General features: G+C 39.2%; 1 protein-coding gene across 4 annotated transcripts in view; it reads right to left on the bottom strand.

Moving 5' to 3' along the window:
- Window positions 1-1314: 1314 nt before the first annotated feature.
- Window positions 1315-18980, bottom strand: part of STXBP4 (syntaxin binding protein 4) — a 208306-nt gene continuing 190640 nt past the window's right edge. For 3 of the 4 annotated variants that reach the window (XM_082442221.1, XM_082442223.1, XM_082442222.1), the window contains one exon: window positions 2993-7033. In XM_082442221.1, coding sequence (XP_082298347.1) covers window positions 6919-7033 — 115 coding nt within the window. In that variant the 3' untranslated portion in view covers window positions 2993-6918. Of the gene's footprint in view, window positions 2602-2992; window positions 7034-18980 lie in introns of those variants that run through there. The other variant, XR_014257649.1, reaches the window with a different exon arrangement.

Below are 18980 nucleotides of genomic sequence, written 5' to 3'. Positions count from 1 at the left end.
AATAGGCAGTGTTTGCATGGATCAGAGAAAGGGGAATATATTAAGAAATGTTCTAGAAACAGTACACATCTTTTTCTTTCTCCCAAGCTCACCAAGCATGTCAGTCACTACCTGTGAATGCAGAGGCAGACAGGCCAGAAGTGTTACTCTTGAAAGGAGCTCCCTCCATGAGGAAGGAAACATCAAGGGTAGGGAATAAGTGATCTCGACCAATACTAATCTCAGTCAACTTGCAGTTTCCCTCCATTCTGGGGAGTCATCGCTAAACTCTGGGAGGCTTACTTAGTGCCAGGGCACTCTGGGTTTAGATGGTCTGTTGTCACTATCCAAGTTGGGTTTCACTGAGAGGCCATGTGGACCGAATGGAAAAAATCATCATTTAGGTCCAGTGAGTCTTCCTGCTACTCCTGGGATCCTTTTGCATTCATGGAAATCAATATGATCTTCCAGTTTGGACCACACTGGGCTAGAGGAAGCTCACTGAAGTTGTCCAAGGCTCTATCTGCCTATACACACCATGCAATCATTTCCATCCTAAGGTACAGTGAGGAATGGGTCTCCTCTGCTCTCAACACTAACTCATATAATTGGGTTTTGCTGCTCCCAAGAAGGTGGTCCAGGAAGTGGGGCCCAGCCACTTTCTCTGAGTCCCACCAACATTTTTGTTCTTTTTCCTCTCCCACAGCCAGGGGAATTATTTCCTAGACAGGGAGTAGGAAAGCCTTGCTCTTCCACATCATATGTGCTCTCAGATCTTTGATCTAAATCATGAATCCTTTCCAATTCCCTAAGGCGCCAGACTTTTGAAACTTAAAAGAGCATGTGTTCCTCTGCTTTCTGATGCCACACACCTTTCTTGAGACAGTGAACATTAAATGGATGAAGTTCAGCTATGGTATAAAAAAGGGGAATAAAGAAAATAAGTGTAAAAAGCTTTGGTTAATTTCAGTTGAATGTCCTTTGCATAAAATATAAATCACATAGGGGCTAGGATCACATATGTTTTGCACTGTATCTCTAGGACTTTGCAGTGTTTGGCATCTGGTAGCATTCAGTAAGTGTTTAAAGTGAATAAATGAATACAAGGGCATGAGAGTTAAAGTGGGAACTAAGTCTTAGCTATGGACAGCGCATTATACATTCAATCTGGCAAGTATGCACTGAACACCTACTATGTGACAGGCACTGTGTTAGATCCTCCTCCATGGTGCTAGATCCTTCCTACAATGGTGAATGAGACAGATAAATCCCTGCCATCAAGGAACGTACTCTCATCCTTACTCCCGTTATTAAGGAAGACAAAAAACAAATAGATCATTACAAATTGATAAATAATGTATAAGGAATAAACAGGGTAAAGTGACAGATAATATTTTAGTGATAGGGGAACAGGAATGAAGAAGGGTCATAGCTATTAATCTGATTGCACTTTCCCTTAGACCACCCCTGTACCCTGAGAGTGAAATTCAAACTTAAAAAAAAAGAACAAAAGTAGTATTAGTTAAATGTTAAAAAGTCATATGAAGAAAGCAAATACAGAACTGCATTTAATATTTACATAACCATCATGCAGGCACAATGATATTACATGTGGATAGCTATAGTTAAAACATCTTGGGATTTTATTTCTAAAGTTAAGTTTCATGGGCGTATTCTATTTAAAGTTCTTTTCATCCTCAAAATTTATATGCAATAAAGTATGTAAGTTGTTTTAATGTTAGCTTAGTTCTGTATATTGTAAAATTCAAGTTTGTTGACTTTTGAAATAGTTGCATTTTACTTAGCAGAGAAAATAAAAATGTCCATTTCCCCCTAGAAAAAGGATAATACTTTCTAATTTTGCAAATACTTTATGAAAGTATCATTTGACTCTGTATTTTTACAGCTGCTTAGAATTTATTATTGGAGAGGCCCTTCATACAGTATGTTCCTTTTCTTTCATTTCTAGTCAAAGGGTGTTGTTAATATTATTTTGGAATTATTCAAATTTAAGAGAGTGATAAAGGGCCTCTCTTCAGGGGTTCTTATTAACCAAACCCCTAACTTCTCACTCCTTTAAGGAAAAATACAAGGTTTTTGAGAAAAAAGGAAAAAAGGGTTTTAGACTATGAGCTTCTTGATTTGGGAATCAGAACTACTTCAAGACCTTGCATCTTGTCTGGCATCTCTCAGGTGCTCAGGAAATGGTTGCTGAGCTGAACTGGTTTGGGAAGAGTCAGGGGAATACTATCCCCTCACAGAGACGGGGAAACCAAGGCTCAAAGTGCGTTTGTGTTGTGCTTTGCACTTTACCAAGGCCTCTCACCCAAGTTAGCTAATTTAAAAGTCAGTCCTCCACGGGGAGGGGGAAGGGTAAGCTGGGACGAAGTGAGGGAGTGGCATGGACATATACACACTACCAAACGTAAAATAGATAGCTAGTGGGAAGCAGCTGCATAGCACAGGGAGATCAGCTCGGTGCTTTGTGACCACCTAGAGGGGTGGGATAGGGAGGATGGGAGGGAGATGCAAGAGGGAGGGGATAGGGGGACATATGTATACATATAGCTGATTCACTTTGTTATACAGCAGAAACTAACACACCATTGTAAAGCAATTATACTCCAATAAAGATGTTAAAAAAAATAAAATAAAAAAATAAAAGTTGGTCCTCGCCACCATTATATATAAAGTAGGAAAGGTCAATACTTTCAAATAAAAAGATGACAGTAATTACGTGTTTGACGTACAGTGAATTGGTCACTGCTAGACTCCCCTATATACAGAGTCAGCCTCTGCTGCCAAGGGACAACTAAAACCCAATCATGAAAAAATTCAGGTCTTTAGATAATGATGGAAAGAGGATTACTCTAAGGACAAAAACAATCAGAAAAGTTATTGGCAATCTTTTGACTAAAAAAATGTTCTATAATATAGAGAAGAAAAGCTCTTATACACTATTGCTGGTAGTGTAAATTGGTCCTATTTTTATGGAGGAGAATTTATGAATTTACACCAAAATTAAAATGAACATAACTTTGACGTAGTAATTTACTTTTATGAATGCATCCTCACTATAGACATACTGGCATAAGAGTGCATAGATAGATGAGGAAAAGGATTTAATGAATATGAGAATGCTCACTGTGGCATTGTTAGTAACAGAAGACAACTTAAATTAGTCTAAGTGTTCATCAATAGATTGTTGGCTACAGAAATTAGGTGTTATCTGGGTAGTGATATTTTATAGAGACATTTGAGGTATAACATTAATCTATGTATCATCACCATGAAAAAAATGACCATAATATATTAAGTCAAAAGAAAGATACTTAACAGTATGATTTCCTTTGAGTAAAAATTCTCATGAAAGTATCAGTGATAGCTACCTTGGGAAAGTGAGATAGGCTATCTTTTAACTTTATTCAATTCCATACTACTTGATTTTTTTTTAATGGAAATAGGTTATTTTTAAAATTAAAAAATTAAAGAGAAGCTATTCAATTCTGACTACCTGAGAAGCTTTTAACTTCTTAGCCAACAGTAAGTAGACCCCAGGAAATGGTCGGCTCTTGCCCTACTTCACCATAGTGCCTAGTACTGTGCTTGGCTCATTGTTGGTGCTCGGTCAATATTCTGAGATTAAATACGTAAGGAAGGCTAAGCCAGGTCACTCTTTAGTAAAGTGAGATGGAAGCATGTAAGAACATTGAGATTTTTAAATCCTACAATCTGAGTCAGTGGGTCAAGAGAGAAGAGTTTACAGTGACCACAACAATAGAGTTGACTTAAAGAAAGATGGCCTATATAAATGTCAACTCACTCTGAAATAATTGGGGGATTCTCCTTGCATTGAATAAGGATTCTTAATGACTCCCCACCATATGTTTCTTTGAGCATCTCTTGGGGCATTTATCTGTGGGTTCAGAGGTCACAGAAGCATAAAGAGGAAGAAATCTCAGACAGTGCTCAAATGGTCCAGCCAGTTCAGACCCTGAACCTCCTCAGCAACAGTCTTGCAGTAAGGAGTTCAGACTGACAGCACACCTCCTGGGACATGGTTTCCACTTACTCCTGGGGAATTCTTTCCTGATGTGTTCTGACTACCAGAAAGTTCCTTAGCACACCAAACTTGAATCTGCCTCTTTGTAAAACTGACCCACGGACCCCAGCTCTGCCACCAGTGTCACACACAATGGCTCTAACTGGCTCTGCAGTGGTTTAAGAGAATGGGCCCTGCAAGACTTGCCTTGAGCCCCAGTTTCCACACGTAGGTGCTGAATCACCCTGAGGCAAAGATCAGCAACTCTCTCTAATCCTAAACTTGTTTACAAAATGAGGATGATCATAGTTTCTACCTCATGGGGTTGTTTTAAGAAGATAATGAAATAATATATGCAAATTATCCGTCATGAATGTATGGCACAAAATGCCCAATAAATAATTTCATTATGATTTTTGTAGGCCTTTTCCATTAGGTGTTCAATTAGGAAGCAGGAAGGAAAGTGGCACCAAATGGTAAAGTTAACCTATGAGGCGTCCGCCAGCGAACTGCTTCCTGAGGATCTTGATGCCAAGTGACTTGAGCATCTTCTGTGTTTTCCTCACTAGAAACAAATTAGAAAAACACTCCCAGGAAGGGGAGGGACACTTCATACCATTAATTTGGCAATGACAAATAGTCTGTACTTTCACAATTATAGATACTAATTTATAAAAGTAACTTGGAGTGTTTGAGAATCTCACTCACCTCTGGGGGACACAAGGAAAGAGCTCCTTCAGGGCCTTCTCTCAAAACTTGTCTCCCTGCAGCTTCCTAATATTCAAAGAGCTGTCAGAGGAAACACAAGTTTCTCCAGCCATTCTGAAACTTTTCTCAGGGCTAATGACTACCTATCAGCCTGGATTTGACTTATGTTATCATTCAAGACATAAATTATAAATCCTACATATATTCAGGAATGTGTGCATGAGCATAATGTACACATATATTTACAACATAGATCTATATAATATACCATATGAAATGCAGTAGACTAGGAGACTCAGGATCTAGGTCTAAGTTTGACCTTACTGTGTGAACTCTTAGGATCTCAGTTTACTCATCCATATAAATGGTTACAACTGATGATTCTGACACTGTATTCTAAGGAGTTTTAGGTTTGCATAGCAGTGCTGGGGGCTGTTTTAATTGGGCTTCAGGCCTTCATCTTGTTTCAAGCAGGACAGCAATATTTAAAAAAGAATCTGTTACAAATATTGAGATTCTGTTTAAGAATTCATTTGAAAAATGAGTCTTTTTCACCAAAAGATGTTTGAAAATCACTGAGTCAAGTGATCCTCAAGGCTCTGAGTTCCTTTTTCTTACTTGTATGTCAGAGGTGGGGAGGGAGGGAGAGACAGAAAGAGAGAAGGGAGTGAGGAGGAGAGGAAGAGGAGGAGGAAGAGGGAAAGGAGGAGGAGTGGTGGTGGTGGTGGGGAGAACAGGAGGCCAGAGAGACACAGTAACTTCTCTGTGTTATCACGGATGGTTTGGGAACAGTACTCTGATTAATTAATGATTCTTGCTCACTTTCTTCCTCAGTACAGTACATCACCTAACTATATAATAACACTGCGTAAGGATAAGTCCCTTTTTATTATTCAGTTGGTACTTAGTGCCCAGAGCACTGAAAATGACTTCCTCCTCTCTGCCCACCCCCTGCCCCAACTTCCCAGCCCCAGGTTTAAATCATTAAGCGGAGAGAAAATCTTTAGCACTCCAAGTCAATGGCTCATTCCTTCCAAAAACTGTCTAGTAGCATCCTTACAGTAAGATGAAATAAGATCAGAAGCATAATCGGTCTGGAGGCTGATATCAGCAATAATGAGGTCAGTCTGGAACACACAGCAGAGGAGTTCAAGGATGTCTCTTTTGATACATAGATTCCGGATGCCCCTCTATTCATCAGCTCCCCTCAACACTCCCTCTGGCAAGGACAACCCAGCAGGGCAAATCCCACAAGGGAGTCAGTCCCTTTACTTTAGAAAAATGTGAGCTGTTGAAAGAAGCCCATTGAATCAACATCACAAAGCCATGCCCCTGCTTGGTAAGTGTTTGGGGGAAGGGTTTATAGGAGAACTATGAGGTTGGGTGGGGGCCATGTTTGAATGAAGAAGTGCCCCCTGAGTCTCTGTGGCCCAAGGGGTACACAGCTGTGGAGCTCAGCTGCATCAACAGAGACATGGGACCCTGTGTGTCGGGCTGCGAACTGCCTCTGCAGGGACAGCAGGGTGTGGGGCAAAGGGTCCTGGACGTGGAATCAGAAGGTGAGGGTGTGAGCCTCAGCTCCAGGACAAGGTGCTTCATTTCTCTGAACTGCTCTTTTCCTAACTGAAAAGTACCCAGTGGAGTTGCCTCACAGGCGTGTTGTATGATTTACATAAAACAGGGTCTGAAAAGCATTTTGTAAATTAGAAAGCATCATAAAGATGTAAGCTATATCCAGTGGCCTGTGGAAAAGCTTTCTTAAATCACTTTCCTAAGGTACGCATATAAAAGGTTAGTGAATTACCAAATAAATGAAGTGTTTCACTATGCTCACATAATTTTTCAATGTCTTAATTATAAAAACCACTGTGTCTGATATTCTATAAAGAACTAAATATAAAATTACATAATTACATATGAAAAATTATATATATTATAAAATCCAATTACATATGATTTCAAAAACAGGACTAGATTATTCCTAAAGAACTACTGTAGTGGCAATTAATTTTGTAAATGTATACAGTTATATCAAAAAGTTTTACAAAAATAGCTTAAATCCAGTCTCCATTTCACAACTTCACTAAGTACTGTGTGTTTTACTCCTATTTTAGATGTCGCGTCTCAGAGTCCTCCACGTCGACGGAGATGCCAGAAGACCATGGACCGCAGCTTCCCACAGAAAACCATCAATTCTTCTGGTCAGGAAGTTCTCTGGAGCAATCCTCTTCGTTCTCCTCTGAGCAGGACAGGGTCAGTGCGCTCATGACGGGATGCATCCAGGATGTAGTCTGTGTTACGTGACTTGCGAAGAAAAAGGGATACAATTACAATCTGAAAGACTGTCCTTCTACCCACCATGCAAGCAGTGATCCCAGTGACACTGTTTCCACCCTACTGCAGTCTCCTGAATTAGGAAGCAGTTGGAACTGGATCCAATAGTTTTAAAAAGTCTTAGATATGTTTTTACGTTCAACAAAACCCATTTTTTTTCTTTATTCTTTGGTAAAAAACAAAAACAAAAACAAAAGAATGCAGGAGAATGTGTCATCTTTGACTCCTCGCTCTTCTTTATCCATCAGCAAGCCCTGTGATCGTCTTTCTGTAACATCTCTGGAATCTTTTCCTTTCTCCTGTTCCAATGCTATGGCCTGGGTCACTGAAACAGCTTGTCTCTCTGCCTCTGTTCTAGTTTTTTAATTCATCCTCCACTCCAGCCAAGAGATCTTCCTGAACGACAGATCATACACTGCTGCTCACCTGCTAAAAATTCAGTGCCAACTAATGCCTTCTGGATCAAATACATATTCCATAGTATGAAATACCTTGTTTTTTACCTGCCTCGACAATACTTTCTTCTCTGCTACAATCTTCCCCCTTCCCGTCTTGTTTATTCAGCTAACTCAAACTAATTCTAAAGAACCAAATCTCCCTCTAGATTGCTCCAATCTGTGCCCATGGCTTTATCTCTTATAGCATATTACAAATGCCTGTTTATTTTTAGGTCTTTGTACTGCATACAAAGCTCCTTTAGGGCAGGAGCTATGTTTCTTATCTCTGAGTCTATGGTACCTAACATATTCTCAGAACAAGTAACTAGGCGTTCCGGGGAAGAACACAAGCAGAGGTAAGGAAGGACGTACAAACATATGGGGCATGTTCAGGAAGTGGTGAAACATCACTACGTGTGCCCCTACCTGATGCACGGTGTTTTTTAGACCTAGTATCCAACTCCCAGCCTTCAGCTGGATGACTCGCCTAAATCCACCACTATCTGCCCAGCTCCTGAGTCCTGGACAGACAGCTTCTGGAATAGGATGACTTATTCCTTCTCCTTGGATCCTCGTTCTAGCCCTGGCTTACCCCACTGCCCTATCCATCCTAGATCAGTTTCCCCTGCCTCCATGCTACCCAAACTCAACCTCAGAGAAGCATCATGTCTTAGATCAAGTCCATCTGAGGGCTGGCACTTATGAGGATCAAATAAGATTGTGGATCTCAAAGTATCTCCTACTTCCTAAAATATTACAGAATAACATTTCCGAACTGTGTTATAAGGGTTTTTAATACATATTATGTGAAGAAGAGAATTCTATGGTTAAATAACTTTGAGACAAACTAGTTTAAACATAGTTAAGTAGGTTTTTTTACTGTAGGATTTCCCAGAGCCCTAAATATACTAATGTGTTTTACGACTCTCCAAGAGTTTATATTACTCAAACTAACATGCCCTATCAGCACACATGGGACGAGTGTGCCTTTGAGCACAATTTGGGATCTATCACAAAGAGGCACTTACTTTAGTGCCTGTTGATGACAATAACTGAAATGTTGGACTTAGTACCAATGGTCAGTTTCACTGTTATTACTGGATTTGGTTTGTTTTCAGTCCTATATTCTAAATTCTATCCATATCCCCCAAAACAAATTGCTCAACTCCTCTGTTTAAATATTGAAAATGCAGCTTTCCATGGAAGAAGATCACTTATAGTTTCACGGTAGGGTAAATGCACTTAAGTTGTTTAAGAGTCGAGGTGGAGGTGGCAAGGCCCAGATATCTTCATAGTTTCAAAACCTCAGAGTGTGGTTAAGTGATACAAAGAATCGTTATTCTCTTGACAGTAATCCGTATTACTATTACCTCTTTAAAATGGTTTAGTGCGATTTCTTATTATGGAGGCTAAACTTACAAAGCATTTGATTCTGCACAGGTTAACTTCATTTCAAGGCTTTTGTAAAGCTGGAAAGCTGCCTAAATTGAAAGTGGTTTCAAAGAATTACCAGTGAGTGTAACACAGAGGGCTAGAATACCACTGCAAGGGGAAATGAGGACACATTGTCCCGTACAACGTACCTGTTTAAAACTGAAAGGAAAAAGCTTGATGGGATATCTTAGTATATTTACTTTACTGTTTATCAGCACATTTATAATATGTTAGTCCAAAGAAGAGACTTTAATTTAAATTATTATAAATCCTTCCTCCCCTATGCTCCTTAACTGGGGAAGCTGGAAAGGAAGAAAAACAGGCACAATTAATTACCTGAGGGGTAAGGTCGGGTATATGCTTTCTTATGTGACTTAAAAAAAAAATTCTCATGTTTGAAATATTATAACTGCCCATATATGGACATTCCACTGAATGATAATATAAAATAAGCAAAAGTAAAATGTTTCAGAAGAAAATGTAGTTATAGACTCTGAACAATGAATATTAGAAAGTTCTGCCAGAAAGTCATCCTTGACAGTAACCTTCATTAGGCACTTTTTAATCAACAAATCAACATCTGATCTTTCTCCAAATACAAAATAATACCATAAAATATTAATTGATTAATCTTATGTTCATAATACACTTCTCTGTACACAATTGAAAAACACACACCTTAGCGCCAAACATGCAAATGCAATAGCCAATCACTAGAAAAAATAAAACTGAAGCAACAGAGGGTTAGTTTCTATGCTTCAAGTACACATTTCACACCTGGCTCTTTTGTAAAAACATCCAGAATCAATGCTTCTAAAACACAGGTAATGCATGTAAAGTGCCTGGTGAAGAGTAGATATTCAATAATGATCATGGCTGGTTTTTTTTGTTTTTTGTTAACAATTCGGGCTTTCTGAATATTGTAAGAAAAACTTGGAATTCTTCCTGTGATGCTGGAACTGGGCCATTTGTGTGTATACCATTCAATTTTATGTCCTGGTGAGCATGGTGACTAGAGAGCTTTGATATAATCGGTATGATGAGATAATCCCAGATTTACTGGCTTGGAGAACATTCTACTATTAGAAATATTTCCTCTCTGATTTGTGTGCTTGGTAATTCAGCTGAGAAGAGAGAGAATAAATCAACCCTGTTGACTCTGTTTAATTAATAAAGACCCCATGGTTCACAAAGTGAGATGCTGCTACTTAGTGTGAAAAATTTAGAGGTCTGGAAAATAAATGAGGCTGACTGTGAAACATGAAAATCTTCCATTTGAACATACAGTCTCTCTGGGAAATGTTCCTGCAGAGAGTGTATCTGACCTGATTTGGGGAGCAATCAACAGCAGTTCAGATATATTTGAAAATCTAAAAAGCCTAATACTACTTGCCTCTGAATGACTGCCAAATCTGTTGTTGGAAAACAGTAATATTTGAGCTGGGAAGATGACAGTGTTATGTGGTTTCTTTTATAATAGTAATTTGAAAGACATATTTTAGAGCTTATAAAAAAAGAAAAATCCTAAGAGAACATGCTTTATTTTATTGCCAAAGAAATGTAAGTGAATTATTTAAATTCCATTATAATTACCTTCCTTATGTTTCTTACCTCCTAGCATGCAAAATGCTTTCTTTCTAAATAAAAATTTAGGACAGCCAGTTAAGAGAAAAGTGGTTTAAAGACAGAAAGAACACTAGTTTTGTAGAAATTCATTCTTATAATAGTCTGTGATGAAGAAAGAGGTTCTTTTGTTAATCTTCCATTGTAAATGATACTATTTATATGTTATTGTGAATTTGGCAAGATTGCATGTATTATCTATTTAAGATAAAGTTGCAGAATAATAAGCCAAAGTAATTAACTTACAATGTCCTTTTTTTACAGAGAGCGGGGGTAATCTTATGTATATAATATTCGTATGAACCAGAAAATAAAGACAAATAAATATGTTAATCCAAAATGTTTCTGGCATCAGTACTTGGAATCACTGAAAAATTTTACAACTGGCCATAAACTTCAAGTAGTAATGAAAATAAAAGATTTAATAAAAAATATTCCCAATTGGAAACAAATCAGAAGGCAAGAACAGAAAGTGAACCATGTCAATAAAATTATAAAAAAGTCACCAAACCTTGGTGAGGCAGCATGTAATCTTGTCAGACACTGGTTATGAGAATGATTACAGATTAGTAATAGAAAGTATCCATTCCAAAACATGTTTAAGAGAAAATTGCAAGCAGTTTATTTCCACTGATATATAAAGAGTTCCCTCTTACATAACTTCGGAAATATACTCCTAAAATCAAAATGAGTATTTCTCATTAATGAACTCTGTAAATATCACAGAATACTTTGAGAATTTTGTAATTAGGCATTTGGAAATCCAGTGAGGCTCTGATCAAACATTAGCAGGATCCCATTCAAATCTTTACAGTCTTGAAGACAAATTTTATTTCTATTCTATATTTACGGCATTCTCTATAAAAAATATATCAGATATATTTTGCAATTAAATAATCCAATTAATTAAAAAATCTTTAGGCCTAGATATTACATTATGTTACAAGAATCTAAAGCTACAGTAATATATTACTTATGCATAATATTGGGAAAAAATTACGTCACTAGACTTGTAAAAAATGAACACTGAAAAGTCCTGAAAAAATATGAATTATATTTTTTGAAGTAATATACACAGGCTTAGATTGCTGTCAATTATTGTGCAGAGGCAAAAACGTACCAAGTCCAAAGGTGATACATTTTTCAAAAAAAGAAAATGTTTCTATGGTCTCAGACTATAGCTTTGGGTAACTTTTAAAAATTGATGCTATTTTGGATTGTGATAGAATAAAAAATTTCAGAAGACCTCTAAGAACATGACCTACTGACACTGGTACCTAGACACTGGACTATTAGATACTAATAAACAATTTTATAAAATTCTGTAGTTGGTGTATTTGTACATTCTCATATACCCCCTTTGGCAGTGTCCACCAACATTTATGTTCTCCATTCCACACTGTAGAGTTGTTACCAGGAGGCTGCTCCCAGGCAGAGACTACATTTCTCAGCTCCCCCTACATCCTTATGTGAGCATGTAACTAATTCCCACCAGTGGAAGGGGAGAGAGTTTATGTTTATGTCTTGTGGACCAGGGGTTTTCAAGAACAGCGCTGGAATGCCTTCTCTGTTCTCACTCCTCATCCATAACTGAAAGCAGAGAACTCAGAGGCCCTAGGGGATGGCAGAGCCATGAACTGGAAGGAATTGGGGTCGGGTCTCAAAATCACTACCCAAAGAAAAGAAAAGCCACCCACTGACCAGGGATTCCCACACTGACTGGTGTGTGAGTGCTAAGCCACTGAAAAGCAGGGTTTGTAACAGCAGCTAGTATTACTCTAAATGACTTCAAGAGAGTATTTCAAGATGAAGTCATGACTATTACTTTCTCATTAAATGTATGTACGACTTCTTACAAACCAAAGAGTTTGTCTTTCTAAAATACAAAAAGCAGGCAATAAATACATATTTTCAGGCTACTTGAAATAAGTTAGTTATCAAAAGACTCTGTCAGAATATAGATTAATGGAAACTAAATTTAATTAGAAGCAAGTTTGCAAGACCATTGCCAAAGTTTCCATATTAAATTCCCACTTATGAGTAGAAGTGCATGAAATATAGAAGATATTTTAAATTTTAATATTCTTATTAAAATGGTAAGAATTGTAATACAAGTTATAAGGCTTTCATTCAATTTATCCAATAAAATATGTTTAACAAACATCTAACTAAATGTATTTTTTTAATTGCCAAATTTGAAATCTTAAAAAAAACCTAGAATTATTTGTAACATACAACTTCAACTTATTTTATACTTATCCTAATATTATTTTTCTATCAAAGTTAAGCTGATTACACTAAAAATATAAAGCTATAAATATACATATGATATTAGAAAACTAAGCATCACAAAACTGGGGACTTGGAGGGGTTCCACATGAGACCATCTTTAATCTCTTGAGGTGTTTTGTCAGTATTATTGACTCCATAATGCTAAGTGCAAAAGCCACTTGAGAGTGAGTGCTATAACACAGAAACCTTCAATTACAGTAAAAAATTATGGGATAAAAACCATATATGCCATCAACCTTTACAGTTCTCTCATGAACTTTACATACTGATTGTTTCTAATGGTGCCACCTTGGACTTGTGAATAAATGGGCTTAACTGTTTTTTAGAACCTTATTTAATACTTATATTTTGTAAATATTATATATCCTAATTTACATATTTATATTATGTTTATATTTTATGTATTTATATTATATATATTTATATTTTAAAGGAGAGACAGTTATATTTACTATCCTCATTTTATATATGAGGAAGCTAATACTGAGAGAGGTGAAATAACTTACTCCAGGTCATAAAACTAGTAAATGTTAGAGCCAGGATCTGGATCCAAATCTGACTTCTGAGAATTTTACCATTATGTTATATTCCTCTCTGAGTCTCTATTATATGGGTTGGTTTCAACAACAATATATATGGAGGCTTTGGGATAGATTAAATGAGACCACCTGAAAAGAGGTCTTTAGCTTTACAAGATGAAATAATTAAAGATGTATTGACTGATTAATTCAATGATCATAAATTCTATCTCTAAAGCATTTTTAAATAATTTATCATAAAATTCATAAAAACTTTATTCAGTTTGAATAAAAATTATTTGTGTGACACCTGCTTCTCCAGCAGTCTTAAACTTTTCGCATCATGTGGCAATTGAAGAAATTGAGGCTAAGAGAGTCCCAGTGCCCTGTCCAAGGTCACACAATAGCAGCGCTCAGGCTTAGATGCAGACCATGGTCACTATCTTTTTGTATCAGCTTCACGGACCTGGTCTGAAATTCCATATTGCCCAGGCACTAACTGGGTTACTTGTATGTCTCTGGGAAAGTTACTTAAACTCTGAGTCTGTTTCCCAATCTAGAAAACATGTAAGACCTTCCACGATAGTGTTAAGAGAGAAAACATATGAATCCCCTAGTTTTATGCCTGACACGTTCTAGGTCCATCATAAGCATCACCCTCTCTCCTCCACTTCTAACTTCCTGTATTAGTTTTCTCTTGGTGCAGTAACAAATGACCACGAATGTAGTGGCTTAAAACAATGCTAATTTACTGGCTAACTCTTCTGTAGCTCAGAAGTCCAAAACAGTTCTCACTGGGCTCAAATCAAGATGCTGGCAAGGCTAAATTTCGTTCTGGAGGCTCTAGGGGAGAATCCGTTTCCTTGCTTTTCCAGCTTTTAAAGGCCACCCACATTCCATGGCTTGTGGCCTCCATCTTCCAAGTCAGCAACACAACATATCTCTGACCCTGCTTCCATTGTCATATCTCTTTCTCTGACTCTCTCCTTCTGGCTCCCTCTTCTACTGCTGAGGACTCATGTGATTAGACTGGACCCACATGGATAATCCAGGATAATCTCCCTATTTTAAGGTCAGCTGATTAGCAACCTTAATTCCACCTGCAACCTTAATGCCCCTTTACCATGGAACCTAACATATTCAAAGATTTTGGGGATTAGCTCATGGATATCATCAGGGATCCATTATTCTACTTACCACACTCCCTTGCCCCTCAGCTACTTCTCGCACTAAAGTCTAGAGCTTGAGGGAAGGGGCACTGGTTTGTATTAATTCTTGCAATTTGCCTGAAACTTGGCAAATGTACAGGAAGAAAGATTATATGCTAAATACATTGTACTGGAGATAACTGACTGAAGAAAAAGGTGCTAGAGATCTATGGAAAGTAATTTAAGGAAGAAGCAACTGTTATGGAATGAATTGTGTCCCCACCCCCCAATTCTATGTTGCAGTCCTAAACCCTAATGTGGCTGTGTTTGGAGGATGGGGCCTTTGTGGAGGTAATGAAGGTTAGATGAGATCATGGGGGTGAGGACCTGGTCCAATGGGACTGGTGTCCTTGTAAGAAGAGGAAGACACATCAGACCTTTCTCTCCATGCACACAGAGAAGAGGCCATGTGAGGAGGTAGTTGTCTACATCCCAGGAAGAGGGGCCTCACAAGAAACCTATCCTGATGGCATCTTGATCTTGGCCTTCTGTCCTCCAGAATTGTGAGAAAAATAAATTTCTCACCCAGTTTAAGCCACCCAGTCTGTGGTATTTTGTTATGGAAGCCCTAGCAGACTAATACAGCAACCAAATTTGGATGGGAAAGTGAAAAAAAAGTTAGTATTTGTTGAGAAATTTAAATAAAGGGTCTTGGAGGCAGAGAAGATCCCATATCTGGCTAAATAAAAGTATAACCCTAGAAAGGTGATGAATTTCCAAAGTACTTTACACAATCCCAAAGGATTTTCTTATATTATCCAAAAAAAAAAATGCTAAAAAAACATGCTTCCTGCCTCAGTTATACCTGTTATTGGTTAAATGGGGGAAAAAGAGTTTGATGTTGTCTGTCTAGATCTGGATATTTTATTCATTTCAGTGGGCTTTGCCATTCTGAGTAACCTCGGTCAGCTGGCTGGCCTTCTGTTTAGATGACAGTTGCTCATACAGAGTTTCATATGCCTACACCCCTTTGTAGATATTTATAGAAAATCCAGAGCAGGCTGTCTCAGGCTCCTGAGCACTGCAGCCTCTTTGCTCCTGTCACAGGACTTTTGACTGGCTGGGGAGAGGCATAAGTGTAGGTTATGGTTGCTGGTTTCTATTTGCAGCTGTGCAAATGCTGTCATATAAAGCTCCTCCACTGGCAAATAGCAGTAGAATAATATAAGGGAAGGGAAGGGGAATGAACATCTATTAGGCACTCACCTTGTGCCAGGTGAATTATTTTATTCAATTCTCAAAACAACCCTGGGAGATATAAACTACTAACCCTGTTTTTCGATGAGAAAAGGGGTTACAGACAATAGAAATATTACTAATTATACCAAGGTCACACTCAAAAGTGGTGGTGTAAACAGTAGAAACCAGGTCTGTCTGATACTAAAGCCCATATTTTTTCCCTACCAACTGCTTCCTCAATGGCAGTATTCACTCATTTGATAAATATTTATTGTCCCTACACATACCAGGCACTGTACTAGTTACTGGATATTCTAAACCAGTTATCACGTAGATGGGTACATCCAAACTAGTGGTTTTAATACCTTACAATTTAATCATAGCTAGAAGTGTTCGGGAACAAAATATTTTAATAAGCTCCATACTTCTTCTTTCAAGTCCACTGTTGATTTCTTCATTATAGTCTCATTAAGAATAATGCTCAGGATTGCCATACATGTAAAGACAGTGAGGAGCCTACTCCCATTTTTCTTATCTACGCTGAAGTTAGGTACATAGAAATTGCCCTGACATCTCATCAAGTGAGTCTTAGACTTCAGTAGTCTGTCCATGGGTATTTCTTAACTCATCCAAAATTAATCAAAGCAGCCAAATTAACGAGGTCTTAAGAGGGAGGGCTCCTGACAGTATCTACTAAAGTGGAGGTAAAATCATCTGCTAAGGATTTAGGAAAAATTAAAAGTAGTAGCTTTTTATTTCCCATCCAGAAACCATCCCTCCCTCTCCACCCTCCCATCCCCAGTCTCCTTAATTTCTAATCACATTAGAATTACCTAACATAGACTCTACGTGCAAAATAAGGTTGGAGGTAAGAAAAACAATCTCAAGTTTTTCTCTTTTGTGTTTCCCATTTTTTAATTTATTTTATAAATGAGATGATACAATGTAACTTAAGCCTTTAATTAATACAGTAGGCTGACAATGACAAATTTCATTCATATATAGGTTATGATCTACATTCTTTCCTACCTGGAAACAACCTAATAGGCTGTTCTACCCCAAGTTCAGACAATCATTTAGGGTTGTTAATGAACTCTGACTGGAAAGATATGAGAAAAAACATGCCTATTGGAAATCAGTTTTCCTTTGAAGTCATAAAGGAAAAGCTCTTAAATACTGACTATCTCGTAAGACCTATTAGGGGGGAGTGTCACTGTTTATTTTGTCATTCCAACCTACGATTTGCATTATTACTGTTCATCCTGGCAGAGTTCCTGTGTTGGCAATATGCTCTAGAAGACCAAAGACTGAAAAGATGTGGTATGTGTCCCACACGTCTCTTCCCCTGGCACCCACAGCAGACATCTCTGATTCATCAAGACAAATATCAGGGACTTCCCTGGTGGCACAGTGGTTAAGAATCTGCCTGCCAATGCAGGGGACACGGGTTTGATCCCCGGTCCGGGAAGATCCCACATGCCGCGGAGCAACTAAGCCTGTGCACCACAACTACTGAGCCCAAGTGCCGCAACTACTGAAGCCCACGAACCTAGAGTCTGTGCTCCGCAACAAGAGAAGCCACCGCAATGAGAAGCCCACGCACCACAACGAAGAATAGCCCCTGCTCACTGCAACTAGAGAAAAGCCCGTGCACAGCAACGAACATCCAACGCAGCCAAAAAAAAAAAAAAAAAAAAAAAAGACATATCAGTGAGGTTGAATATAGCCTCAGAATTCTTCACAAACGACACTTGAGAAAGTGAGTTGAAATCTATTTGCCCTCTCTGCTCTAGACAGAAACTTCTGTTTTATTCAGAAATCACAGGCTGCCTAGGTTTTACTGGTATGCATTTGTAATGTTGTAAGTATAATACTTCCTATGTAATGGAGAACAGGTTTTATAATACAAGGTGTACTATCTCAGATTTCAGGATGTGATATAAAGGTATATCAACACAGAGGAATTATAAGCCAAGTGTGAGTAACTTTTAAAAACCAATGAGTAGACGGCTTCAAGATGGTGGAAGAGTAAGACATGGAGATCACCTTCCTCCCCACAGATACATAAGAAATACATCTACATGTGGAACAACTCGTACAGAACACCTACTGAACGCTGGCAGAAGACCTCAGACCTCCAAAAAGGCAAGAAACTCCCCACGTACCTGGGTAGGGCAAAAGAAAAAAGAAAAAACAGAGACAAAAGAATAGGGACGGGACCTGAACCAGTGGGAGGGAGCTGTGAAGAAGGTTTCCACACACTAGGAAGCCCCTTCGTGGGCGGAGACTGCGAGTGGCAGAGGGGGGAAGCTTCGGAGCCACGGAGGAGAGCTCAGCAAGAGGGGTGCACGGGGCAAAGTGGAGAGATTCCCGCACAAAGGATCGGTGCCGACCAGCACTCACCAGCCCGCGAGGCTTGTCTGCTCACCTGCCGGGGCGGGTGGGGGCTGGGAACTGAGGCTCGGGTTTCGGAGGTCAGATCCCAGGGAGAGGACTGGGGTTGGCGGCGTGAACACAGCCTGAAAGGGCTAGTGCGCCACGGCTAGCTGGGAGGGAGTCCGGGAAAAAGTCTGAAGCTGCCGAAGAGGCAAGAGACTTTTTCTTGCCTCTTTGTTTCCTGGTGCGCGAGAAGAGGGGATTCAGAGCGCTGCTTAAAGGAGCTCTGAGATGAGCGCGACCTGCGGCTATCAGCGTGGACCCCAGAGATGGGCATGAGACGCTAAGGCTGCTGCTGCCGCCACCAAGAAGCCTGTCTGCAAGCACAGGTCACTATCCACACCTCCCCTCCCAGGAGCCTGTGCAGCCCGCCACTGCCAGGGTCCCGTGACCCAGGGACAACTTCCTTGGGAGAACACATGGTGCGCCTCAGGCTGGTGAAACGTCATGCTGGCCTCTGCCGCCGCAGGCTTGCCCCGCATCCGTACCTCTCTCTCCCCCGAGCCTGAGTGAGCCAGAGCCCCCAAAGCAGCTGCTCCTTTAACCCTGTCCGGTCTGAGGGAAGAACAGATGCCCTCATGTGACCTACACGCAGAGGCAGGTCCAAATCCAAAGTTGAACCCCAGGAGCTGTGTGAACAAAGAAGAGAAAGGGAAATCTCTCCCAGCAGCATCAGGAGCAGAGGATTAAATCTCCACAATCAACTTGATGTACCTGCATCTGTGGAATACCTGAATAGACAATGAATCATCCCAAATTGAGGAGGTGGACTTTGGGAGCAATGATATAT

The sequence above is a fragment of the Balaenoptera physalus genome (genome assembly GCF_965194825.1).
Source record: "Balaenoptera physalus genome assembly, chromosome: 20".
Classification (NCBI taxonomy): domain Eukaryota; kingdom Metazoa; phylum Chordata; class Mammalia; order Artiodactyla; family Balaenopteridae; genus Balaenoptera; species Balaenoptera physalus.
Note: the sequence above shows the minus strand (reverse complement) of the source record. Positions and strands in the feature narration are given on the sequence as shown.